The sequence below is a fragment of the Oncorhynchus kisutch genome, linkage group LG3 (assembly GCF_002021735.2).
Source record: "Oncorhynchus kisutch isolate 150728-3 linkage group LG3, Okis_V2, whole genome shotgun sequence".
Taxonomy (NCBI): Eukaryota; Metazoa; Chordata; class Actinopteri; order Salmoniformes; family Salmonidae; genus Oncorhynchus; species Oncorhynchus kisutch.
Window position 1 is genome coordinate 45,818,414 of NC_034176.2, and position 25,740 is coordinate 45,844,153.

General features: G+C 41.0%; 1 protein-coding gene across 49 annotated transcripts in view; it reads right to left on the reverse strand.

The window, feature by feature from the left end:
• Positions 1-25,522, reverse strand: part of camk2b1 (calcium/calmodulin-dependent protein kinase (CaM kinase) II beta 1) — an 89,111-nt gene extending 63,589 nt beyond the window's left edge. For 10 of the 49 annotated variants that reach the window (XM_031807182.1, XM_031807185.1, XM_031807164.1 and 7 more), the window contains exons 1-2: positions 25,144-25,505; positions 13,326-13,420 (exon numbers count right to left, since the gene is read on the reverse strand). In XM_031807182.1, coding sequence (XP_031663042.1) covers positions 13,326-13,420; positions 25,144-25,205 — 157 coding nt within the window. In that variant the 5' untranslated portion in view covers positions 25,206-25,505. Of the gene's footprint in view, positions 1-13,325; positions 13,421-25,143 lie in introns of all 49 variants that reach the window. The other 39 variants (XR_004205828.1, XR_004205808.1, XR_004205835.1 and 36 more) reach the window with 10 other exon arrangements.
• Between the last annotated feature and the right edge of the window lie 218 nt (positions 25,523-25,740).

A 25,740-nucleotide genomic window follows, 5' to 3' on the forward strand; every position in this document is an offset into this window, starting at 1 on the left:
GGACCATTTCACTTTGTCCATGATGTGTACGCCAAGGAACTTAAAACTTTTCACCTTCTCCACTACTGTCCCGTCGATGTGGATAGGGGGGTGATCCCTCTGCTGTTTCCTGAAGTCCACAATCATCTCTTTTGTTTAGCTGACATTGAGTGTGAGGTAATTTTTCTGACACCACACTCCGAGGGACCTCACCTCCTCCTTGTAGACTGTCTCGTCGTTGTTGGTAATCAAGCCTACCACTGTAGTGTTGTCTGCAAAGTTGATGATTGAGTTGGAGGAGTGCATGACCACACAGTCATGGGTAAACAGGGAGTACAGGAGAGGGCTGAGAACGAACCCTTGTGGGGCCCCAGTGTTGAGGATCAGCGGGGTGGAGATGTTGTTTCCTACCCTCACCACCTGGAGGTGGCCCATCAGAAAGTCCAGGACCCAGTTGCACAGGGCGGGGTCGAAACCCAGGGTCTCAAGCTTAATGACGAGTTTGCAGGGTACTATGGTGTTAAATGTTGAGCTGTAATCGATGAACAGCATTCTTACATAATTATTCCTCTTGTCCAGATGGGTTAGGGCAGTGTGCAGTGTGATTGCGATTACATCGTCTGTGGACCTATTGGGGCGTCAAGCAAATTGGAGTGGGTCTAGGGTCTCAGGTAGGGTGGAGGTGATATGATCCTTGACTAGTCTCTCAAAGCACTTCATGATGACAGAAGTGAGTGCTATGGGGCGATAGTCGTTTAGCTCAGTTACCTTTCTTGGGAACAGGAACAATGGTGACTGGGATAGGGATGGATTGAATATGTCCGTAGACACACTAGCCAGCTGGTCTGCGCATGCTCTGAGGACATGTCTATGGATGCCGTCTAGGCCTGCAGTCTTGCGAGGGTTAACACATTGAAATGTTTTACTCACATTGGCTGCGGTGAAGGAGAGCCCGCAAGTTTTGGTAGCGGACTGTGTCAGTGGCACTGTATTGGCTCAAAGCGAGCAAAGAAGTTGTTTAGTTTGTCTGGGAGCAAGACGCCGGTGTCCACGACAGGGCTGGTTTTGTTTTTGTAATCTGTGATTGACTCTAGACCCTGCCACATACGTCTTGTGTCTGAGCCGTTGAATTGCGACTCTACTTTGTCTCTATACTGACGCTTATCTTGTTTGATTTCCTTGCGGAGCGAATAGCTACACTTTGTATTCGGTCATGTTTCCGGTCGCCTTTCCATGATTAAAAGCGGTGGTTCAGATTGGTCGGACCAGCGTTGAACAGACCTGAGCATGGGCATTTCCTGTTTTAGTTTCGGTCTCTTTCTCATCTCCTTTCCTTCATCCTAATTAGAGTGAAAGCACTGGACAGGTGAAAACACGTGTAGGCTGGTGGTGTAGGCAACCACCATATCAAATCAGTGCAGATGAAGGAAAACAGAAGAGGAGAGTATTAGATTATTGAGATGCATCCAAGAGTTTCGGAGATGAAGAGAGTTGAGACTATTGAGATGTACCCAAAAGCTTCGCCATCGACCAGCAACAAGCCAACCAAAGACAGCCAGCACTCGTAAATAAAGTGATTTGATTTATTATATAACAGCTGTCTTTTTCTTTCTAGCTGGTCTTTTCCAATAGCAAAGCCGCTTCACATAAGCGCTGCTAAAATACAATTGCACTGTGTACCTACTACCCACTGCCCACTTCCACTCAGACAGGGAAGATCTTATTTAGTCTTTTACCACCTTCTGTCAATCGATGAAAGCTAAACCTGTAGCAGACAGACATTGACTCAAACTGCTTGTTCAATCAATAGACAGATCTGATCTCATAATAGTCCATGTTTTACTCCAAAATGGCCCATACAGATGTAGGATCTTAATTTAAGCCAGTTTTCTACAGCAGGAAAGTAATCCTGCAGGAACAGGACATTTATTATGTGATATCATACATTTATTATGTGTATTATAATGAAGGAGTTTTAAGGAGTTTTTTTGTAGGGTTTGGTGCATTTTTTGTTAGGGCAAATCAACCCTGACATTTTGCATTTCCCGCTATGCAGAAAAATTCTTAGCAACAAAAGAGTGGTCAAATTAAGATCCCACATCTGTAGTCCACAGACAGAGACAATTGTTAGGAAACCAGCTACCTAAATCCCGATGTACTGAGGACCACAGGATTACCAATACATGATATAATTATTTGTGTGTGCTATGTGTGTTACTACAGTAGGTATTTGTGTGTAGACATTAGGGATGCAACAGTACACAGTATGTTGTCGAACCGTTCGGTACGCACCCTTTGATTTAATACACACAGAAGAACCGCAGAATTACGATATACCTGTCATTTTCCTAGAATTTCCAAAACTTGTTTATTGCGCTGCAGACTACACGCACGTTGTACATTCAGATCCACAGAACCATACACGCAGCTTGTGAACAGGTTAGCAGGCAACTGCTTGAGGCCCCAGGCCATTAGGGGTCGCCTGAGGGCTGACAAACTTTACTCCACAGCAATGTCTCAAAATGTGGCAACCGCAGTGAGCGCAACCCCCTCCCCCTTAAACAACCAATGGAAGATTTGCAATGACATTTTAGTAGGAAACTTCCCTAAAGGGGCCCCATGAAGAGAGGGGAAACTAAAAACAAATATTCTCTCAGCTCAGCTCCAACATGACAATTGTGAGCGCTAGCGAGACAGAGAGAAGCAAAATTGAAGAGGCACCGCCGTCTTTCAAACCCGCTATGTGGGAACATTTTGGATTCAGCGTTCAATACGATGACGAGGTTAAGAAGACCGTAAACAAACAAAGTACAGTCTACGAGCATTGCTTTGCCACTGTCGGGTACTCGAGTGGAAACACTTCTAACATGATGTGTCATTTACGTCGCCATCACCCGGCCGTATCCCTTGCAGGTGGAGTTGGAGCAAGGAGAGTCCACCCGTTAGCGAAAACACAACAATCACTCGCTGCTGCCTTCCAACAACAATTTGCGACAAATTCAGAAAAACATAAAGAAATAACGAAAGCAGTGGGAGTATTCATAGCCAAAGATTTGCAGCCCTATTCGGAGGTTACTGACTCGGGATTTCGTCACCAGATGAAATAAATTGAGACACGCTACAATGTCCCCTCCAGCACACATGTCAGCACCAAAGTAATTCCCACACTCTATGAAACATCACGGAGATAAATTGAAAACAAATTGACACAGACACCCTATCTAGCTCTCTCCACTGATAGTTGGACCTCCAGAGCAACTCAAAGCTACCTCACTGTGACGGTTCACTATGTACGGGAAGCTACCTCACTGTGACGGTTCACTATGTACTGGATTAGGAGATGAAAAGCTACGTGTTGAAAAACTCATCCCCTGTATGAGAGTCATACAAGCGCACACTTTTCTTCAATATAAAGATACCGAAACCGGGCCATGGCCCACAAACCGTGATACATACTGAACCGTGGGCCCACTGTACCGTTGCATCCCTAGTAGACATACAGTAAAATGTCAGACGAATGTCACATTCAGGATGGGTTTGTCTTTGGACTGACAGTACATTGAGAGTGTGGGTTAGGTGTGCTGGGCAGGGTCAAGATTTCCACACCAAAAAAACAGATAACATAGCGAGCTGAATTTTATATGAACCGTGTGTGTTTCGGTTAAACTACGGTCAACCGTAAGCTAGGCTCTTCCAGTACATCTCTGCCTCTCTGTCACCATAGTAGCTGTAGCTGTTTTCTGTTTTGCCGTGAAGCAGCTAGCCTATATCCACCCAGCCTTCCCTTTCTGTGATGCAGCAGAGTAAATAAGAGATGAGAGGAGAGGGAGAGGAGGAGAGAAGGAGGTGGAGGACAGGTCCTGAGGGGATGGAGGGGAGAAGAGACCATGAGCAATGTGTTCACTGGGTGAGAAAAATCCACAGAAACGACCTCGCTGCTGCCCAAAAACCCCACAGCGATCGATGAACTCTGTGCGTGTGTGTGTTCATGCGTACATGCGCATGTGAGAGTGAATGAGAGCGAGACAGAAAGTGTGACATTGCCCTTGTGTGCATACATTTGTGTGTGTTTCTGTGTGTGGGCATGCATGTCTGATACTGTGAGTAAGTCTATGATATTGAGTGTGTGTAAACATTATTTTGGTGCTCTCTGTCTGAGGTTTTTGCATGCTTGAGTGTGGGAGGGAAGACTGACTATCTCCGACTCATCATGTCACTGAGGAAAGGAGAAGAAAGAGGAGAAGACTATGTTATGGCATGACTGCAACAATAAAGGAATACATTAAACACACACACTTGTATCAAACACATCACCACATCTCATATTCCACCAGATTGACATGGGTTTCAAGGAATACCAAACCAAAATATGACCACTTGTCATTTTCATTATGCCAAGACACAATAGCCATAAGAAGCATATGGGGAGATGATACAATTTGGCCATTTTCTCCCAGTCAGTCAGTCATTTTACACCCAGATAATGACACAAATAGGCCTAAGTACAGGTCATCCTACTACAACTGTATTGCAGGTGATTCTGAAACAGCACACACACCACCATCACGCACACTCTCATCACCAATCTCTATCATCTCCTAAACAGTGTCTCATATTCCCATTGAGAATATATTGGCCCAATAGCTGACCTCCTGCAACACTGTCCAGTCTTCACATCAATAAACAAGCTCTCGGATTGGCTGCGGGCTGTGCCAACAGCCCCACCTCACTACCCCTGACATGTGGCAGCTGACATTAGCTGTTCGTCTGCTGGACTGGACAGTTTAAACCAAGGGTTGTAAGTGAAATTATTTTCCAATTGTTTCGTTCTGAACAGAAACACTATTCTTTTCATTCCATTCCACTGTTCTGACCAGAAAAATACAATTCTGAACTCGTTCGACCCCCCAAAAAGTGCTATATTGTTATATATTGGTATATATTGTTCCTTTCTGTTCCTTTTTAACCTGTGAAATCATTATTGTTTTAAACATTGAGCTCATTACATTACTTCACCAATCAGCGCAGACAGAGCAGGAAAGCTAGTTCTTTACATGCGTGATGGACAGACAAGAGTAACCTATGGTGCAAGATGGGACTGACATTTTGCGGGTGGGGAGAGAGCGAGAGAGGTTTGAGGAGGAGGCCTGAAGCCCTGGGCATCTTGTTATGACATCTGAATTAGGTCCACATAATTACAGTGCAAATATTTTCAGCTTGCAGACAGACATTGGAATAAGTTTCTGAGTGACAGAATAAATGATCTATTGATTCGGTCTCTTCGCAGCAAAATCTACAGATCTGAGATTGTTGTATGCCCCATATTATATAAATATATAATATATTGGCGGCAACAATTCTATATAATAATTTAAATTGAAAAACTCTAAGTGTTGAATCAAGTGTAGTTTTTTGTACCAGTTCTTTAAACCAAATGCCATGGAATTGGTACATTGAAAATCTCTTCCCATTTATTTTGCAACCTGTATGGCACAGTGGTCAATATTATGTCCTCAAATGAAACTGGTGTATTTTTATATTTATGCCAGTTCCTTTCAGCCAATTTCTATCTTTAATATATGACAGGCAAACAAGTTCCCTACCTTCTCCCTTTTCCATTTGCCACCTTCATTTTTTCTGCAATCAGATGGTTTAAGTTTAGATTGAACAGATATTCCTATATATTTTCGATAACTGCAAATGTGACATAAAACTCCTCCATTTCTATTCATAATATATATAAATATAAATATTATATATAAATATAATACTTTTTTTTGTCCATAAATTATTTTAATTAATCAGTATATTTGAGTTTAACTATAACATTTGTTCTATCTTTTCTGTAGGATAAAACTGAAATTGTAAAAAGCTTTGTATGGCTTGTTTTAGAAAGGGCGATACTTTAAACTAAATGTAATTTTCAATTAGTCGGAAATTATCAATTGTAATCTGTATGAAGGCAAAAAGGCCATTTTTGAACAAAGAATGAGCCTTTCTTAATAATCTACTGGAGAACCATTTTGGGTTTAAGTATAATTTATGTATGAGTCAAGCTTTTAGTGAGAGGTTTAAAGCTTTAATATTTTAACATGTTAGCCCCCCAAACTCATATTTATTATATAAATAGGCATGTTTAATTTTGTCTGGTTTAGCATTCCAAACAAAATGAAATATTTTTTGCTCATATTATTTAAAAAACAAATTATCTGGAGTAGGCAGTGCCATTCGTAAGTAAGTAAACTGTGATAGGACCAAAGAGTTAATCAATGTGATTTTCCATAAATAAACAAGTATTTACCTCTCCATGGTTGCAGAACCTTATCTATTTTTGCTAACTTTCTATTGCGATTAATTGTGGTAAATTCATTTATATTTTTTGAGATGTCATTACCAAGTGCGGCTAATTCACCATCCGCCCATTTTATTGGTAAACTACAAGGTAGTGTACACTATTTTTTAATGATCCAATACGTAATATGATACACTTGTCATAATTTGGTTTTAATCCAGAGAGGCTAGAAAAGTGATCAAGACTGTGCAGGGATCCATATTGTGGATTTAAGAAAAAACTAGAGTCACGGCATACATTAAAACTTTTGTTTTTATCTCCTGGATTTCTATCCCCTTGATGTTCTTGTTGGATCAAATTTTAATAGCTAGTATTTCAATGGCCATAAATAGATGTGGAGACAACAGACAGCCTTGTTTTACTCCTCTTAAAAGCTCAATACTTTCTGAGAAATAACCATTATTTACCATTACCACTATTTTACATCTGGGGTTGATGTACATAACTTTAACCCATTGTATAAGAGATTCATCAAAATGAAAGTAATCCAGGCATTTATATATCAATTCTAGTCGTCTTTATCAAAAGCCTTTTCAAAATCTGCTCTGAAGAGCAGGCCTGGTATCTTTGATGTTTCATAATGTTCAATTGTTTCAAGTAATTGTTGAATATTCTATGTTCAGACTTGATTTGCCCCTACAAAAAAATGTATATGAATTATCATCCACATAATAATTCACAGTTCCAGTTGCTGCAGAATTATTTTCCTGCTGTGAGAAACTTAAATTAAGATACGGCATTTGTAATGACTGAGTTTGTTCTAACCTAATGGTGTCTATGAGAAGAGTTTATGACTGTGACTCATCATGGTATTGGATTGGAAGGCAACCATATTTTCCACCTTACTCATGAATAAGGGAATAAGGGACAGGCCGAATCTTCTACTGTATCCAATACAGTCGAGTAGGCTAGCATTAGGACTCTCGGTGGGTGTGTGTGTGTGTGTGTGTCAGATGAGAGTCCCGTGCTAAAGGCATGTAGAAGCACAGACGCATGGCCCCCAGCTTCCAAGTGCCTGGGGTGCCTTCTCTATCTCTATCCCCCCCACCCCCCCACACACATTCATCTGTCAATCTCACTCTCTTTTCCTCGAAATCCTCCTGCTCCATTGCCTATTTCATCATATCTTGCAACATTTGATTTGAACAAAAACATAAATACGATTTGACAAGTCAAAATCATGTTCATGTCCATTTGTTTCCCCAAAATGAAATGTATCTTTGAATGGGTAATATGTTGACTAAAGCCCATGTAGTGAAACATCAAGAACAGTAGCCGTGAAGCACCCCCTCATGTGCATTTTACCAGTAGGCCTACGGTCTCATGAGTCTTCTCAAGTACCCCCTGTGGATAGGGCAAGTACCACCAGGGGTTCTACTACCGCTGTTTGTGACCACTGATCTAAGCCTGTAGCCTACATCCCCTCAACTCAAATACTAGGACATTGAGGTACAGTAGATACATAACACACAGCTAGCTATCTTCTGCCATTTAGGTAGCTAGTATATACACTGTGTACACAAACTATTAAGAACACTTGCTCTTTCCATGACATAGACTGACCAGGTGAATCCAGGCAAAAGCTATGATCCCTTACTGATGTCACCTGTTAAATCCACTTCAAATCAGTGTAAGGGGAGGAGACAGGTTGAGACAATTGAGACATGGATTGTGTATGTGTGCCATTCAGAGGGTGAATGGGCAAGACAAAAGATTTAAGTGCCTTTGAACGGGGTAAGGTGCCAGGCGCACCAGTTTGAATGTGTCAAGAACTGCAACGCTGCTGGGCTTTTCACGCTCAAGAATGGTCCACCACCCAAAGGACATCCAGTCAACTTGACACAATCGTGGGAAGCACTGGAGTCAATATGGGCCAGCATCCCTGTGGAACGCTTTCGACACCTCATAGAGTCCATGCCCTGAGGAATTTAGGCTGTTCTGAGGGTTTTGTACATGCAGTAGTACAATACAGCACTATTAGACATAATGTTTCATTTCTTTTCAAACTATAGTGCATTTAAGCAAGTATTCAGACCCCTTCACTTTATCCACATTTTGTTACGTTACAGCCTCATTCTAAAATGGATGAAATTGTCCCCCCCCCCAAATGTACACACAATACATCATAATGACAAAGCAAAAACAGGGTTAGAAATATCACCTTTACATAAGTATTCAGACCCTTTACTCAGTACTTTGTTAAAGCATAGTAGGCAGCAATTACAGCCTCAAGTCTTGGGTATGACGCTACATGCTTGGCACACCTGTATTTGAGGAGTTTCTCCCATTCTTCTCTGCAGATCCTCTCAAGCTCTGTCAGGTTGGATGGGGAGCGTCACTGCACAGCTATTTTCAGGTCTCGCCAGAGATGTTCAATAGGGTTCAAGTCCGGGCTCTGACTGGGCCACTCAAGAACATTCAGAGACCTGGCCCGAATCCAATCCTGCGTTGTCTTGTCTGTGTGCTAAGGGTCATTGTCCTGTTGGAAGGTGAACCTTCGCCCCAGTCTGAGGTCCTGAGAGCTCTGGAGCAGGTTTTCACCAAGGATCTCTGTACTTTGCTCCATTCCTCTTTCCCTCAATCCTGACAAGTCTCCCAGTCCCTGCCACTGAAAAAAATCCCACAGCATGATGCTGCCACCACCGTGCTTCACCGTAGGGATGGTATTGGCCAGGTGATGAGCGGTGCCTGGTTTCCTCCAGACATGACGCTTGGCATTCAGGCCAAAGAGTTCAATCTTGGTTTCATCTAACCAAAGAATCTTGCTTCTCATTGGCATGAGAGTCCTTTAGGTACCTTTTGTCATAGTCTAAACGGGCTGTCATGTGCCTTTTACTGAGGAGTGTTTTCCGTCTGGCCACACTACCATAATGGCCTGATTGGTGGAGTTCTGCAGAGATGGGAGAACCTTGCAGAAGGACAACCATCTCCACAGAGTAACTCTGGAGCTGGCTGATTGACCATCGGGTTCTTGGTCACCTCCCTGACCAAGGCTCTTCTCCCCTGATTGCTCAGTTTGGCAAGGCAGCCAGCTCTAGGAAGTCTTGGTGGTTCCGAACTTCTTCCATTTAAGACTGATGGAGGCCACTGTATTCTTAGGGACCTTCAATGTCGCAGAAATGTTTTGGTACTCTTCCCCAGATCTGTGTCTCAACAGAATCTTGTTTCGGAGCGCTACGGGCAATTCCTTCGACCTCATGGCTTGGTTTGTGCACTGACAATCATTGCCAACTGTGGCATCTTATATCGATAGGTATGTGCCTTTCCAAATCATGTCCAATCAATTGAATTTACCACAGGTGGACTCCAATCAAGTGGTATAAACATATCAAGGACAATAAATGGAAACAGGATACACCGGAGCTCAATTTGGAGTCCCATAGCAAAGGGTCTGAATAGTTATGTAAATAAGGTATCTGTTTTTTATTTTTAAAACATTTGCAAAAAAATTACAAAACTGTTTGGCTTTGTCATTATGGGGTTTTGTGTGTATATTGATGAAGATGTTCATTTATTTAATCAATTTAATTTAGAATAAGGTTGTAACATAACAAAATGTGGAAAAAGTCAATACTTTCCAAATGCACTGTATAAAGAGATGTAGAATCTTAATTTGAGCCAGTTTTCTACAGCAGGAAAATAACCCTGCAGAAACAGGAAATGTGAATTATTATGTTGATTATAATTGACCTTTTCACATGTACCAACAAACGTGTGTGATCATTCTACAGTGGTCCTTGCAGCATACACTCAAACCCGTATGATAAGAACGCTTATTTAGAACATTCAGTTTCAGTTTCAGCAGTCAGCAGTCAGCATTTGAGCTAGCCACACTGTTTTTTCACAGAAACATTTTGCACAAACACAGTCCTTACAAAGTTATGTCCTGAATGCGACCAGTTTATTTTTGGATGCAATGTTCATTCATTCACAGACGTAGCGACAGCACACACAATCAACCAAACCGGAAAATGTAGGCAACATGAGTCCTAGTGCTAGTGCTAACTGAAGAAAGATTGATGTATTTAGATAACTCTCGGCTGTCAGAAACCACAATATGAATTAGCTAATAGCAATTACTATTTGCAATTCATCACATCATGGGTGAGCTTACCATTGATCTAAATAATTGAGTAAAACACTTTCTAGTAATCAAAAGTAATCCAGTGGTTCCTCCTTTAAAAGTTGCAAGCTCACACCACGGGACTTAGAGGTACCCAGCGTCACAGCTTCGTTGCTCCAGACCACCACAAGGGGGAGCTAGAGCACTCAATATGCATTTGGGTCCCAATATTTTTACATGGTCAATCATATCAATCATATGGTTCCAATGACGAATTTGACTCCAGACACCCGTCCGTGGTGACTTTTTTCAGCAAAGATGGCTGACAAAACACTATTGGGGAAGCAAATGTAAGTAGTTATAACGTCATAACGAGTCAAGCAAAACATTTACAACTGAGAGGAAAATGTTAGTTCATGTAGAGACCAACGATTGTGTATATTTTTTGGTCATAAAGTAAATTACAAAAATCACTATTTAGCGACATCAGTCATATCCAATACCAGGTTTATCAAACTTCATCATTTGAACGATGCTGTGCCTTCATGTATGCATTACAATTATACACTTCAACAGTGTTTACCACTCTTGCTCCTGGGACATCAATGATTGCACATTGTAACTATGCAATAGACTAGAAACCTGATTTAAGTAAAGGCTGATTTGTAATTCATATATACAGAATAAAAAACAGTACATCCTGCCAGCACGCCCACACGCGTACTGAATGACGCGTGGAAAAGAGCGAACAACGAGATGGGAGTAACAATCCAGTATATTTTCTCTGAGACCGGCATAATAATGTCATGAAGCAAGCAGGAAGCAGGTTTTGAACCCTCAACATTCTAGCCCTATGTCCAGCAAGCTATCGATTGTGCCCAAATGTATTAATTGGGGTTGGGGCCAATTGTGGCTAAAAACACTTTGTCAATTGGAATCTTTAACATGTGGAAAGTGGAAAAAGTATTATTATTAGTTTTTCACAAGTGTAGCAGGATAGGCTATTAGCTGAAAAATAGACTGTTCAACCTTTACTAAAGAATTGTCTAATAGCCAAGCTAGGTATGAACCCCCCCCCCCCTCCCCAACTTGAGCTACAGTTGAAGTCGGAAGTCACTAAAAATAATTTTTCAACCACTCTATACATTTGTGTTGGCAAGTCAGTTTGGACATCTACTGTGTGCATGACACAAGTAATTTTTCCAACAATTGTTTACAGACAGATTTTTTCATTTATAATTCACTGTATCACAATTCCAGTGGGTCAGAAGTTAACATACACTAAGTTGACGATGCCTTTAAGAACATATTCTTATTACAAGGACATCCTACTCCTTCATCGTGCCCTGCGGGGATTCTTTAGCTAAATAGCCCAGTATTGTACAGCCGACCGTCACGTTGTACAGCGCCATATTTTCCATTCCAACAAGTACCAGTCAAAAGTTTGGACATACCTACTCATTCCAGGATTGTTCTATATTTTTACTATTTTCATTGTTTACATTGTAGAATAATGGTGAAGACATCAAAACTATAAAATAACAGATAAGGAATCACTTAAGAACAAATTCTTATTTACAAATTGTTATCTACTCCTTTGACAAGTTGACAAGTTGAAACATAGCCTGGACCTGCTGTTTTGACTTTCTCTCTCTCCCCCTTTTTCTCTGCCCTGATTAAAACTTCTGGTGTGTAACAGTCTCATCAAGTCAATCTGCGTGACTAGTGTTAGCCGGGGCCTTATGGTAATGCAGGCAGGATAATCTGGTCATGGCAGTAATGTCATTACATTCACTAATGTGTCCCTAGATCCCCAGGCCCACTACGAGGAAGGACAGACAGCCAGAGCCTTCAAAACAAACTGTTGCCTAAAATGATTGGAGATAAACTAGTCCTTGTATCTTCAATTCAGCTACTGTATAGACAACAACCTGGAAATGAATACCAAAAAGATTCCAAATCAAACTAAATCATTTGTATCAAAATAAATCTATGACATCTGATCATCCTGAGGCAACACAACCATTTAAAATGGACAAAAAAAATGTGTCAAGCTGAGTGGGGGTCAGCCATTTTAATTCCCAAAGTCAAAAGTGGAATTGACCCCAACGACCCAGATTCAAGTCCCTGTTGTGTCATTCTAAAACTAGTCTGACAGTTGCCACCAAACAAAGAGAGAGAGAGCTAACACCGTCCTCTTCAAGTTCCAGGAGGATCCCCTCCACTAAAACCTGTTGAAATGTTTGTTCACCACAATAACAAGTAGCCCTCATCTGTCTGACTGTCAGACCTGGGTTCAAATACTATTTGAAATCAATTCATATACTTGAGCTGTGCTTGATTGAGTTTGCCTGGTGCAATGGAACCAATTAAATAGCTGTAGAAGAACACTGCAAACTCTGTCCATCTGGCACCAAAGGCAGGCTCATGCAAATGCTAAAAGTATTTGAAAGATTTCAAATAGTATTTGAACCCAGGTCTGCTGACACCTGGCAGGGCAGAGCCGCCTTAGGGCTCCAGTTACGAGGCAGAGAGGGCAGCAGGAGATTTACACTGTGCAGCTGGAGGCGTGAAACACACCCTGCAGTCATTGTGGACCTAGAGGCCCTGAGTGGATCTCATGGCCATGGCATTTGGCCTTGGCTTTTTCTAAAACAGTTACCCAACACGTGTGATACTGATTAACATTACGACGAGTGGCAAATACGAGTGGGAAATACAGGCCATTGCTTTTTCATGACAATATACAGTATACTGTACGATACGTATTTTTAATGCTGATGAATATAAGGTGTTTGTAAATAGTATTAATAATAGGGTTGACCAACCCTGGATCATGGCCTATTCAGATGGTTCATGGATAGTAGGATACAACAGTGCAATCTAAATGTAAACATTAAAAAAGATAGCACAGAGCTTAAAATTGCTTACCTCTTGCAGATAGCTTTTTGGTGTTGATTATTTTGGCGGCATATTCCTGTCCAGTACACAGCTTGACACATCTGCGCACCACTGAAAAGGCTCCCCTGTAAACAAAGAGAAAAGGAACAGAACATCCGGTCAGACATGTTATGATTAGATTAAGCTAATCATGTAAACTTTAATTAACTAGGAAGTCGGGGCACCACGTAAAGTTTTTATAGTCTCTATTTCCCGAATCGACTCTTCAGATATTTTTTTATATCTTATCGAGTACAGTCTTCTATTATTATTATTAATCTTTACCTCAGTCTCATTCCAAATGTAGTCAAATTCTTGGTTATCTGCACGAATCCTAGTTTCCATAATGAATCAGCAATATACAAATTGGCTTAATTATTTATTTACTAATTAACTAAATAATCACAGAAATGCATCACAAACAAACAGTAGATATTAGTTACTAACAATGATAGAAAAACCTGTAGTGGGCTAAGCTGATATGACGGCTTGGTAGTCAAAGGAAATGGGTGGGGACTGAGAAAGAGCGGGAAAAACTAAATGGATTCACTACACAAAGTTTATAATTATATTTATTGAAATGCTAATCCTTTGTACATGAACGGCCGCTCATTCGAGAATAATTGCAATGTATATATATTTACGCCCGTCTGTCGTGGTTGTCTTCTCTGTTGAAATCCTCGATTGTCCTGTAGGGTTGATCAGTCTCTGGTTAACTTTCCCAGAAGAAACAATGTCTTTCATGGTTGTAGGTGGTTAGAATGGATGCTTCAGAGTACCATTCAGAAATGTTCTCATAGAATAGATGCTTCATCGGTTGTCTCTATTCTCATTCTAGACGTACGTAATGTCTAGCTGCAGACTAGTAATTATACATCTAAGATTTTCTCTTATTCTGTAGTGATCTATAGTCTCAGAGATTAACCATTTCCAGCCATGTAGCCAAAGCTCCACATGGTATGGTCTTGTCCTTTGGTAGAGTTGTAGTGCCAACTATTTCAACATGTCGAGTCAGCTGCATGTTTTCTACTCTGGTGCAAATTTCTTCAGGAGAGGGTTTTATCCTCGGTCAAAGAAGGTGTGGTTCTATGACGCTAATCTGATGTCTGGGCTCACGGGGGTGTGGCCACTGACTAGTTAATCTTTATATGAAAATCCATACTCTCATTTAGAAGGGGAATATCACATTACATCTTTTCACAAATAGTTTCATGTTTAATCACATACGTTTCACAATATTTAGATGTAAACCTGACAGCTGGGACATGTACACTTTAAGAGATATCGTTATGTGTGTTTCCTGTCCTTCATGAGATCACCAAATGAAACACACTCATCATAACTATCCCATAACTGTCCACGAACCATTCCCACATTCTCAGAAGTGGAAATATTGTTTAATTCTCCCATTTTGGGGATTTAGGAGTTTGGCCTAGTCTCTCTTTGTTCTGGTAGACTCTCTCAATACTGCATGGCAGTTTCTACCAGGTATTTCTGACCTGTCATAATGTCATAAAACTGTGGAGAGAGAGAGAGAGAGAGAGAGGAGGGGGGGCTATGATCCTCCCCCCAGGGCACATCATGACAGTGTATAACATTAACATTGCTATGAAGGAGCCATAGTTTCTCTGAATGTTATACAAGGGGTCTTTTCTAATATAATTTTCTGCCAGCACAGCAGTGTGTCTGCCTTCTGTCCTTGGCTGGCGTGCTAATGCTGGTAATAGAATATAGTATAAGTCTGAATAATAGGTTCCCCTGAGGTTCCCACCACAAAGTCAGCAAACACTGTCAGATCAGTGTGTGAGTGTGACACGTGAGAAGGTAAAAACACAAAAGCATGTGTTGTTTTGTTTGTTGTTGTTTTTTAAACCAAGTATGCCCGCTTTTCATGTCAATATTACTGAAGTATGAAAATCCACATTCAAAAAGAATCAGAGCAGTTTAGTTACAAATACTTGCTTTATCAGTTTGAACTAAATCAAACTGTACTAACTGCACCAGTTCACAACATTCCTTTCTCCTTCAAATCAAGTGTTATTAGTCACATGAGCCGAATACAACAGTGAAATGCTTACTTACGAGCCCCTAACCAACAATGCAGTTTTAAAAAATATGGATAAGAATAAGAAATAAAAGTAACAAGTATTTAAAGAGCAGCAGTAAAATAACAATAGCGAGACTATATACAGTGGTGTACAGGCACAGAGTCAATGCGCGGGGGCACCGGTTAGTTGAGGTAATATGTACATGTAGGTAGAGTTATTAAATTGACTATGCATAGATGATAACAACAGAGAATAGCAGAGGTGTAAAAGAGGGGGAGAGGGGGGGCAATGCAAATAGTCTGGGTAGCCATTTGATTAGATGTTCAGGAGTCTTATGGCTTGATGGTAGAAGCTGTTTAGAAGCCTCATGGACCTAGACTTGGCGCTCAGGTACCACTTGCTGTGCGGTAGCAGAGAGGACAGTTTATGACTAGGGTGGCTGGCGTTTTTGACCATTTTTAGGGCCTTCCTCTGACACCGTATAGAGGTCCTGGATGGCAGGAAGCTTGGCCCCAGTGATGTACTGGGCCGTACGCACTACCCTCTGTCGTGCCATACCAGACAGTGATGCAACCAGTCAAGATGCTCTTGATGGTGCAGCTGTAGAACTTTTTGAGGATCTGAGGACCCATGCCAAATCTTTTCAGTCTCCTGAGGGGGAATAGGTTTTGTTGTGCCCTCTTCACGACTGTCTTGGTCTACATGGGCCATGTTAGTTTATTGGTGATGTGGACACCAAGGAACTTAAAGCTCTCAACCTGCTCCACTGCAGCCCCGTCGATGAGAATGGGGGACGTGCACTGATATTACACCGTTTGGAAAATATGACACCGTTGGAAAAGGGAAAGCCAGGGTTAAACTTCAGCTATTCAGAAATGAATAGTAACACTTTCACAGACACACACACATTCATGTTGTCACATATTTCAACAAACAATTCAACATCACATCCATAAGGAGGACAGAGTGAAGCCCACACTCCTTGCATGTCTTCCCTGCCTTGAGCACAGCTGGTTTGTGTGTGCAGGTGGGCTAGGCAGAGCTCCCAGCTACCAGAGTCAATATCTTAACACAGTGCTCTTTATTCTTTCCTGTATCTCTCTGAAGAGACGTTAAAGTGATTTATCTTGTCAGCCGACTGGGGCATGGAGGGGTGGAGGGGGAGGGGGGCCGTGTGGCCTTTCCCCTCCTCTTCTGGGCCACTCGCACCTCGCCCCGCATAGCTGGAATGACTGAAGGCTGCTGGGAAATCAGAAAGCTACACACTCAGTGCACGTAATGGGGCCTGGTAGAGACACATGGACGAGCACACACACACACCCTACATATAATGGAGAGAGACACACTGAGAGACACACTCACACACTGAAATACACACGTTTTAATATTTTTCATTTTTCACACATACACACACACACACTTATTTGAGACTCACAGACACCACAACCAACACCACAACCAACAAACCCTGTTTGTAAGCTTTGAAAAAAATATAAATCTCAACCGTTTATCTTTTCCAGTGATGAAGACATGGATGTCTCATGATATGGAGAGGTATGCAAAATGGGTGAACTGAATGTTTTGGCATTCAGGTCCAAAATGTCACTTTCTAAGCACTTCTAATATGTATGGAAGGTTTAGTTCAAATCAAAAGGGGATGCTGTCAAAAAGGGATTGAATTAAAAGCAACACTACAGTCAAAACTCAAGTAGAAATGATGCGCCAATATTAAAAATCTGTTATACTAAATTAAGTGCACTTCAATATAGTCCACATGGAGAATTCAATAAATCAGATTTTTTATTTAATTAAAGGGTTGATAAAGTGCCAAAATTCAGCATTTTGACATGTCCCTCTGTCAACCCTGTGTCACTTTAAGGAAGAGTTCAGTCAAATGAATCCAAAGATTACTAAATTTCCCCATCATTGTAAAGGCCTAGTGATTTTGCTGTTTCGACAAAGTAATTGCAGAAGATTATTATTTGTATTCATGTGATTAGCGCAAACATTTTACCCCTTTAAAATAACATACCATTCCCACAAGAGAAATTATTCACAGCAGGTTACATCATTTGGGTCTTCTGAACAGTATGGTGGAAAATGAAGTTCTCTTTTTTTGCTCTATTTAAAAAAATGTAATCATCTTTGACTGTGTTGGTCAAACACATCAACTAGGGCTGCGCGGTAAAATCAATACCAATAATTATCGAGGTAATTACTACCCTCAATAACGATATAAAAACATTTAGAATCATTTTCGATAATGTCGATATAGAATAATTAGGTACAGCAGTCCATTTGACCTCTGACGCAGAAGGAACGTGTGGAGAAGTGACAATATGCACATGGAGAGGTATACGCCCACTAAAAACCACTTAGCACCTCGAGTGATGGAGTAGCCACTATTAATCACGATTAACATGTAGGCGAAAACAGTGGCAGTGATAGCCATGGAGAAGGAGCAGCTTCCAACGAAGAAATGATTGATAAAAAGGGTTAAACTGTTTCAGTCATTTGGAAGTGGTTTGGCTTTTTGAAGTCCGTCAAAAAGCAAAGCAATGTTCGGTGCAAATTGTGTCGTAGACGGCTGGCTACGAAGTCTGGTAATACGACAAACCTATTTCAACATCTGAAGCAAAATCACTCTTTGGAACATGGAGGAAGTTTGAGTTTGTGCCATGGTATTGAAAGACGTCCCTCAAGCGCCAGCCAATCTAGGGATGTTTGCCCGAAGTAGTCAACGTTTATGCACTACAAGCAAACACAGAGAAGACAAAGACATCACAAATGCTATTATGCATTGCATTGCTAAGGACATGCTACCAATTAGCACAGTCGAAAAGGAAGGTTTCAAGAGGCTCATCAATTTAATTGACCCCAGGTACGTGCTTTTTACCTGGTCAGCTCAGGCATTCAATCTAGCAACCTTTCGGTTACTGGCTCAACGCTCTAACCACAGTTTGTTCAGGCATTCTTGAGTTTGAAGAAGACCTACACCTTTTAAACATTATTTGATTAATATCGTGATAATTATCGAATGGAAATATATAGATATCGTGATAATTTATTTGCCATATCGCCCAGCCCTAAAACATATAAATAATTCCTAATTTGATGAACACCATGTGGTCCTATGCTCTTCACCACATGAGTAATGGCCGATCTTCACCTAAAACCTCAACCCTCTTATTGTCAACCCTGTTAGAGGCCTAATGATAACTTTATCAGGTTGACATTATGTTAGTTTAAATTGTACAAGGGAAACTTAAAGAAATAAAGAGAACATTTTTTTAAATCACAAACATGCGTTTATTAAATAATAGTTGGGAAGTTACATACAGTTGAAGTCGGACGTTTACATACACCTTTTTCACAATTCCTGACATTTAATCCAAGTAAAATTCCCTGTCTTAGGTCAGTTAGGATCACCACTTCATGTTAAGAATGTGAAATGTCAGAATAATAGTAGAGAGAATTATTTATTTCAGCTTTTATTTCTTTCATCACATTCCCAGTGGGTCAGAAGTTTACATACACTCAATTAGTATTTGGTAGCATTGCCTTTAAATTGTATAACTTGGGTCAAAGATTTTGGGTAGCCTTTCACAAGCTTCCCACAATAAGTTGGATGAATTTTGGCCCATTCCTCCTGACAGAGCTGGTGTAACGGAATCAGGTTTGTAGGTCTCTTTGCTCGCACATGCTTTTTCAGTTTTGCCCACAAATTTTCCCTGAGATTGAGGTCAGGGCTTTGTGATGGCCACTCCAATACCTTGACTTTGTTGTCAATTTTGAAAGTATGCATGGGGTCATTGTCCATTTGGAAGACGCATTTGTGACCAAGCTTTAACTTCTTGACTGATGTCTTGAGATGTTGCTTCAATATATCCACATAATTTTCCATCCTCATTATGTAATTATTTTGTGAAGTGCACCAGTCCCTCCTGCAGCAAAGCACCCCCACAACATGATACTGCAACCCCCGTGCTTCACGGCTGGGATGGTGATCTTCGGCTTGCAAGCTTCCCCCCTTTTTCCTCCAAACAAAACGATGGTCAATATGGCCAAACAATTATATTTTTGTTTCATCAGACATTTCTCCAAAAAGTACAATCTTTGTCCCCATGTGCAGATGCAAACCGTAATCTGGCTTTTTTATGGCGGTTTTGGAGCAGTGGCTTCTTCCTTGTTGAGCGGCCTTTCAGGTTGTGTCAATATAGGACTCGTTTTTACTGTGGATAGAGATACTTTTGTACCTGTTTCCTCCAGCATCTTCACAAGGTCCTTTGCTGTTGTTCTGGGATTGATTTGCACTTCTCGCACCAAAGTACATTCATCTCTAAAGACAGAACGCATCTCCTTCCTGAGTGGTATGATGGCTGCGTGGTCCCATGGTTTTTATACTTGCGTACTATTGTTTGTACAGATGAACGTGGTACCTTCAGGCATTTGGAAATTGCTCCCAAGGATGAATCAGACTTGTGGAGGTCTACAATTCTTTTCTCTGAGGTCTTGGCTGATTTCTTTTGATTTTCCCATGATAAAAAGCAAAGGGGCACTGAGTTTGAAGGTAGGCCTTAAAATACATCCACAGGTACACCTCCAATTAACTCAAATTATGTCAATTAGCCTATCAGAAGCTTCTAAAGCCATTACATAATTTTCTGGAATTTTCCATGCTGTTTAAAGGCACAGTCAACTTAGTGTATGTAAACTTCTGACCCACTGGAATTGTGATACAGTGAATTATAAGTGAAATAATCTGTCGGTAAACAATTGTTGAAAAACTTACTTATGTCATGCACAAAGTAGATGTCCTAACCGACCTGCCAAAACTATAGTTTGTTAACAAGAAATGTATGGAGTGGTTGAAAAACGAGTTAATGACTCCAACCTAAGTGTATGTAAATTTCCGACTTAAAATGTAAGTGTCTGTAAGAGGGTTGACATATATTTTGGTACCGTATAAGTGCAGATAAAATAAAATATTCTTCGTTAACAGGATTTAATGCCTGAGATATTTTTTCTTCTTCTATGTCTGTAGGCTAAACATATCCACCATGCAACTGAAATGTTGAAGGAAGAGATATTTTGAAGTGAATTTCTTAAGTTTGCATGTCCAAAAAGCACCAATTTTGTGGAACGACCCAGCTACAGCAGGCCTACGTAACAACCCACAGCAGCACTACAGTTAGAGCTACGGAAGGCAAGTCTGGTGGTTTACGATTTAGCTTCAACAGTGTAATTGCACATTCCAAAATAATCCACGGGTGCTGGACCTGAGTGAGAAAGGAAAGGAAGCACCCAGTATATGCAGCTCCTGTGCTTTATGACAAGGTTTCAGTGGGCTTATACTGTAGCTCAATGCTTTATATGCTCTGCGTTGGAGACATACAGTATAGACAGCTTTACAACACCATCCATGCTTTAGATGTTGGATTTAGTGTGGCAATAACCCTTAGAGTCTATTGACGCATTTGTCAATATAAATAACATAATAAAAAAATAAAACCAATCCGTCAGTTTATTGTTTTGGTTGCTTCTCAATCCACCACATCTGCCTATGGCGGCCTTCCACATCTGCCTATGGCGGCCTTCCACATCTGCCTATGGCGGCCTTCCACATCTGCCTATGGCGGCCTTCCACATCTGCCTATGGCGGCCTTCCACATCTGCCTATGGCGGCCTTCCACATCTGCCTATGGCGGCCTTCCACATCTGCGGTGGAAGATGGTTGAGCTACAACGGTGTTTGTCTCACGGAAATGGCTATAGCAACCACTCTATGGAAAGGGGAGACTCTCACAAACACGGTGGTCTCCGTTTTGCTCTACGACCCCCCCAAAAGTGTAACGGGACTCGTCTGAAAGTAACTGGTACCCGGTTTATAAAATGAATGGAAGTATGGAGGTAGTTTTGTGCATACCCCAAAAAAGGGGTTAAATATGTGTATTAAAAATATTAATTTCCTGAGCTTTCCTGTAGCTCCTAGATATAGGACAGATACTTCAAAACCTTATTTAAAAATATTAAAAAATGTCATTTATGAATGTGATATTCAATGTGTTTCTATGGGAATTGGTAGTAAAGGCCAAATTCAATATCTTAATAAAATAATTATTTTATATATATTTTTATACCTAAAGGGGTCCTAAATATACATTGTTATATTTATGTGGTAAAAACGATTGCCATTTAAAGTGCCGGTGCGTCAACATTTCATCCATTGATCCTAAAAGACTATGACCAAAAATATAGCTTAGTTTTCTTTATTTACTTACCCCATAGCCAGAATTAGCGTCGCTGCTAGTGAAACAATAGGAATGGTAGAGCCTATGGTAGGATGCTTAAAAAACGATGCCCAAATCCTCAGTCCCTTCAAACCAAATGGTATAGCAACACAAATACCATAACAAGTTTCACATATAGAATGTGGATATTATAGGAATTCTGGTATTTATAGAACGTTTCCTGTAAAATAACTATTTTCAGAAAATACAGCCAATACTGCACTATGTGTACATATAGAGGGTAGCTGGTTTCTGAATTACAGTGAAGTATTCATACCACTGACAGACTTTTATGAGCAGTTTTGACTGCAACTAAGCTTAGAATGTTTGATTGATTAAAAACAAGTTGATTGATAAAGTCATGAAAAATAGGAAGAATTTAATAAACCACCGTTGGTGCTATGATGACAAATATACCTCTGTGGTCAAAATGACCCCAGTCGGTTGTATGAAGGTGAACACAAGCAGGTGATCTGTCTATCTGGTCAAAATCACTCCAATAGGTACCCCTTCACCCTCTGGTAGTATGGATAACTTAATATTATGTCTCAAATAAATACTTTAGCATTTCTCTAGAAAGACTACCTTTTAGAGCATACACACCAATACAGCTCTGGGTGTAGATTCAGAACATATATGTCCTCTGTATTGCAGTTCTATCAAGCCTTTACAACATTGGCAGACGTTGTACACCATTGGCAGATTTTTATATGCACTTAAAATAAGGTTATTTTGGTTTTGAATACAGCCATATGATACGTGGTATAGAAAAGTACAACCTTAGGTGAGTACATGGAGAGCTATATCTCTGCAGATTATCTGTTTATCTGGTCGAAATCACTGTTACAGGTCCCCCTTCACCCTATGGTGGTACACACAAAATGTTTTCGAAAAGGGTTTGTCAGCTGTCCCCATAAGAGAACCGTTTTTGGTTCCATGTAGAACCCTCTCTGCAAAGGGTGAATGTTTAGAACCTGTAAGCAAAAATAGTTACTCAAAGGGGTTGTCCTATGGGGACAGCCAAATAACCCTTTTAGGTTCTAGATAGCACCTTATTTTCTAAGAGTGTTTGGACAACCTGGTATTATGACTAGAGAAAAACATACACTGAGTATACAAAACATTAACAGCAGATTTTTCCATGACAGACTGACCAGGTGAAAGCTATGATCCCTTATTGATGTCCACTTCAATCAGTGTAGATGAAGGGGAGGAGATTTTTAAGGATTTTAAAGCCTTGAGACAATTGACACATGGATTGTGTTTGTGTGCCATTCAGAGGGTGAATGGGCAAGACAAAATATTTGAAAGCCTTTGAATGGGGAATGGTAGTAGGTGCCAGGCGCACCAGTTTAAGTGTGTCAAGAACTGCAATGCTGCTGGGGTTTTCACGCTCAACAGTTTCCCGTATGTATCAAGAATGTCCACCACCCAAAGGACATCCATCCAGCCAACTTGACACAACTGTGTGAAGCACTGGAGTCAACAAGGGCCAGCATCCCTGTGAATGGATTTCAACACCTTGTAGAGTCCATACCCTGACGAATTGATGCTGTTCTGAGGGTAAGAGGGGGGGTTCAACTTAATATTAAGAAGGTGTAGATTCAAATCAAAGGTCCTATCTATCAAATTGCAATAGGTGGAATTGGGTGTTTTTGGCTGGGGTCCATATTGATACCAAAACTACCAAAACTAGGGCTGGGCGGTATATCGTATTTTACTATATACCGGTATAGATGAACAGACCGGTTTGATGATATTTCAATGTTTGGTTTGTTAAATGTGATACACAACTCCAGCACATATAATGTCTGTTTGTATGGTTTTACTCTGTTTGCTACTTCTCTCTCCTACGTCTCTACGTCTCTCTCCTGCTGCTGCATTCCGCTAACCTTCGCCCAGCCCTGCACCCTGTCACTCAAGAAGAGAGCCGTTGCTGGACCACGGAGTCACGAGCACTTTATAGATTACCATTAGCTGCTAACACAAATCATTTTAGCAATAAACAGGCAAACAGTCGTTTGCAGACAGTAAAGTACACACACTAATAGTGTAATTATAGAACGCTTGTGGAAATCAGCATGTCACCAACATTGCTGCATCCCTCGGACCATGCAGAGGGAACGTCAAGAAAGTAAGAAAGTGCTTGTGACTCCGTAGTCCAGCAACTGCTCTCTTCTTGAGTGACAGATTTGTTGCCCATATCATGCAGCATGGTACAGTGTGGAAATGATGGTAAAAGTGCAGGAAATGCAGAAATGTATGAAAATGCTGAAAATGATTTTTGGTTTGGGGTTGGATTGAACAGTATAAATGGAAAAAGACCCATTGAAATTACTTATAATTTATGTGTTGTCACATTAGGGTCAGGGGATACTCCGAAAGCATATTTAGAACTTTTAGTATTCAAAAAACATAAAATACCATCAAAATTATAGATATTTTGTCCATATCTGACAAAATGATTTGATTGATTGACAAAGTCAATTTAATAAACCACTGTTGGGCTATGATGACAAATATACCTCTGTGGTCAAAATGACCCCAGTTGGTTGTATGAAGGTTAACAAAAGTCCCCCGGGAAGAACATACCATGGGTGCTAAAGGTAGTTTGTGTCTATGAATGGGCTACTGACATAATATGCATCAAACTCAGAGGTTCAGGTTGTGAAAAAAAACACATGAAAGTTAATTTGAGATTCATTTTCAATCGGCCTATCTCAACTGGTGGCCTCTTGTTGGTGAATGTTAAGAACCGAATCTCATCCGTGAAAGAAACGTTCGCTCCCCGATTTGAATTACTGCTAGGACTGCTTCTTGAGCTGCAAACAACAATTATCTGCAAAAAAATGACAAAATCGTTGTCTGAATTTGGTGAAACGTCCCTGCAGAAACATTAGTAGTGGGGCGAGCATGTCATTCTGGTCCATGCTATTTATTTAAGTGCTTAAAAACATTAATTTCGAATTACAGCTTTAAAACTGCAACATTTTCTCTAAGCCGCATGGCAAAATGTGTAAAATAACATGAGATTAGCAATGAAACTGCACATTTTTCTCTGCGGGGGCTTGCTCGAAAGTTGCAGCGCAGCAAGACACCAAACAGCCGCCCCATTTATATACAGCTCAAAATGTCAGTCTCCCGGACCGCTACCTGTGGTTGTTGCCTTCTGATAGGGTGATAGGGGGGAGCCAGGGAGAGAGAGCTCGCAAACCAAAGCAATATTACCCAATGCCTATGGAGAGCTTTGTTTAGACGCATTGACCAACTATTGCCATAATATTAAGAGCGCAGGGAACAAGAATCTCGTGTGTGTGTGTGTGTGAAGAGACAGCGTATTTTGAGCGAGCTGTCACCCTTGCCTTGCGCCGCTGTCACCCCGAAAAAGACCACCGCAACAACACAAACCCGCATCCACACCCACGCAAACGACAAGTCAGCGACTGCAAATTACCAAAACAAACAGGCTTACTTTCCCAGCTCTTCATATAGCTGAAATTCGTCCGTGAATCGTGTACAGGTTGTCGCAGCCATGTCTCCGTATCTCGTGCTTCTCTCACGGCTGCTCCTTTGCTAGATATGATCCTCCTGCGCGGTATGTAGCCAAATTCTTCTCAAAATACGAGTGCTCTTTCTGCGCTGCAGGCGACTCAAAGATAACCTTATCGGCTGCCGTATAAGGGTATGGTTGTGTGCGTCTAAGGTGGTTGTTTACTCTCGTCTCCCCCACAATTTTTCTACTGTAGTGTACTGTATCGTTCCTCACCAGTTCACTCGACTGTGCAAAGCGAAGCGCTCCAAAGCCCTATAGCTCGATCTGCTCAGCGCTGCCCTCGATTGGGCGCTGCGCTTAACTGCGTGCCTGGGTAACGTAATCGCAGCGCCAGTGCTTCCAAATAGGGACAAATGTAAGACCTGGGTTATTTGTGTTTTGCGTAAGGCGCATAATGTAGATTTCACTTCAGATGTAAAACGTAATGACAATGTAGTACAAACAATAGCCTAATACGTATATTATGTTAACCCTCCTGCTGTGTTCCTGTCGAATTATAAATTATCTCTGAAAAAT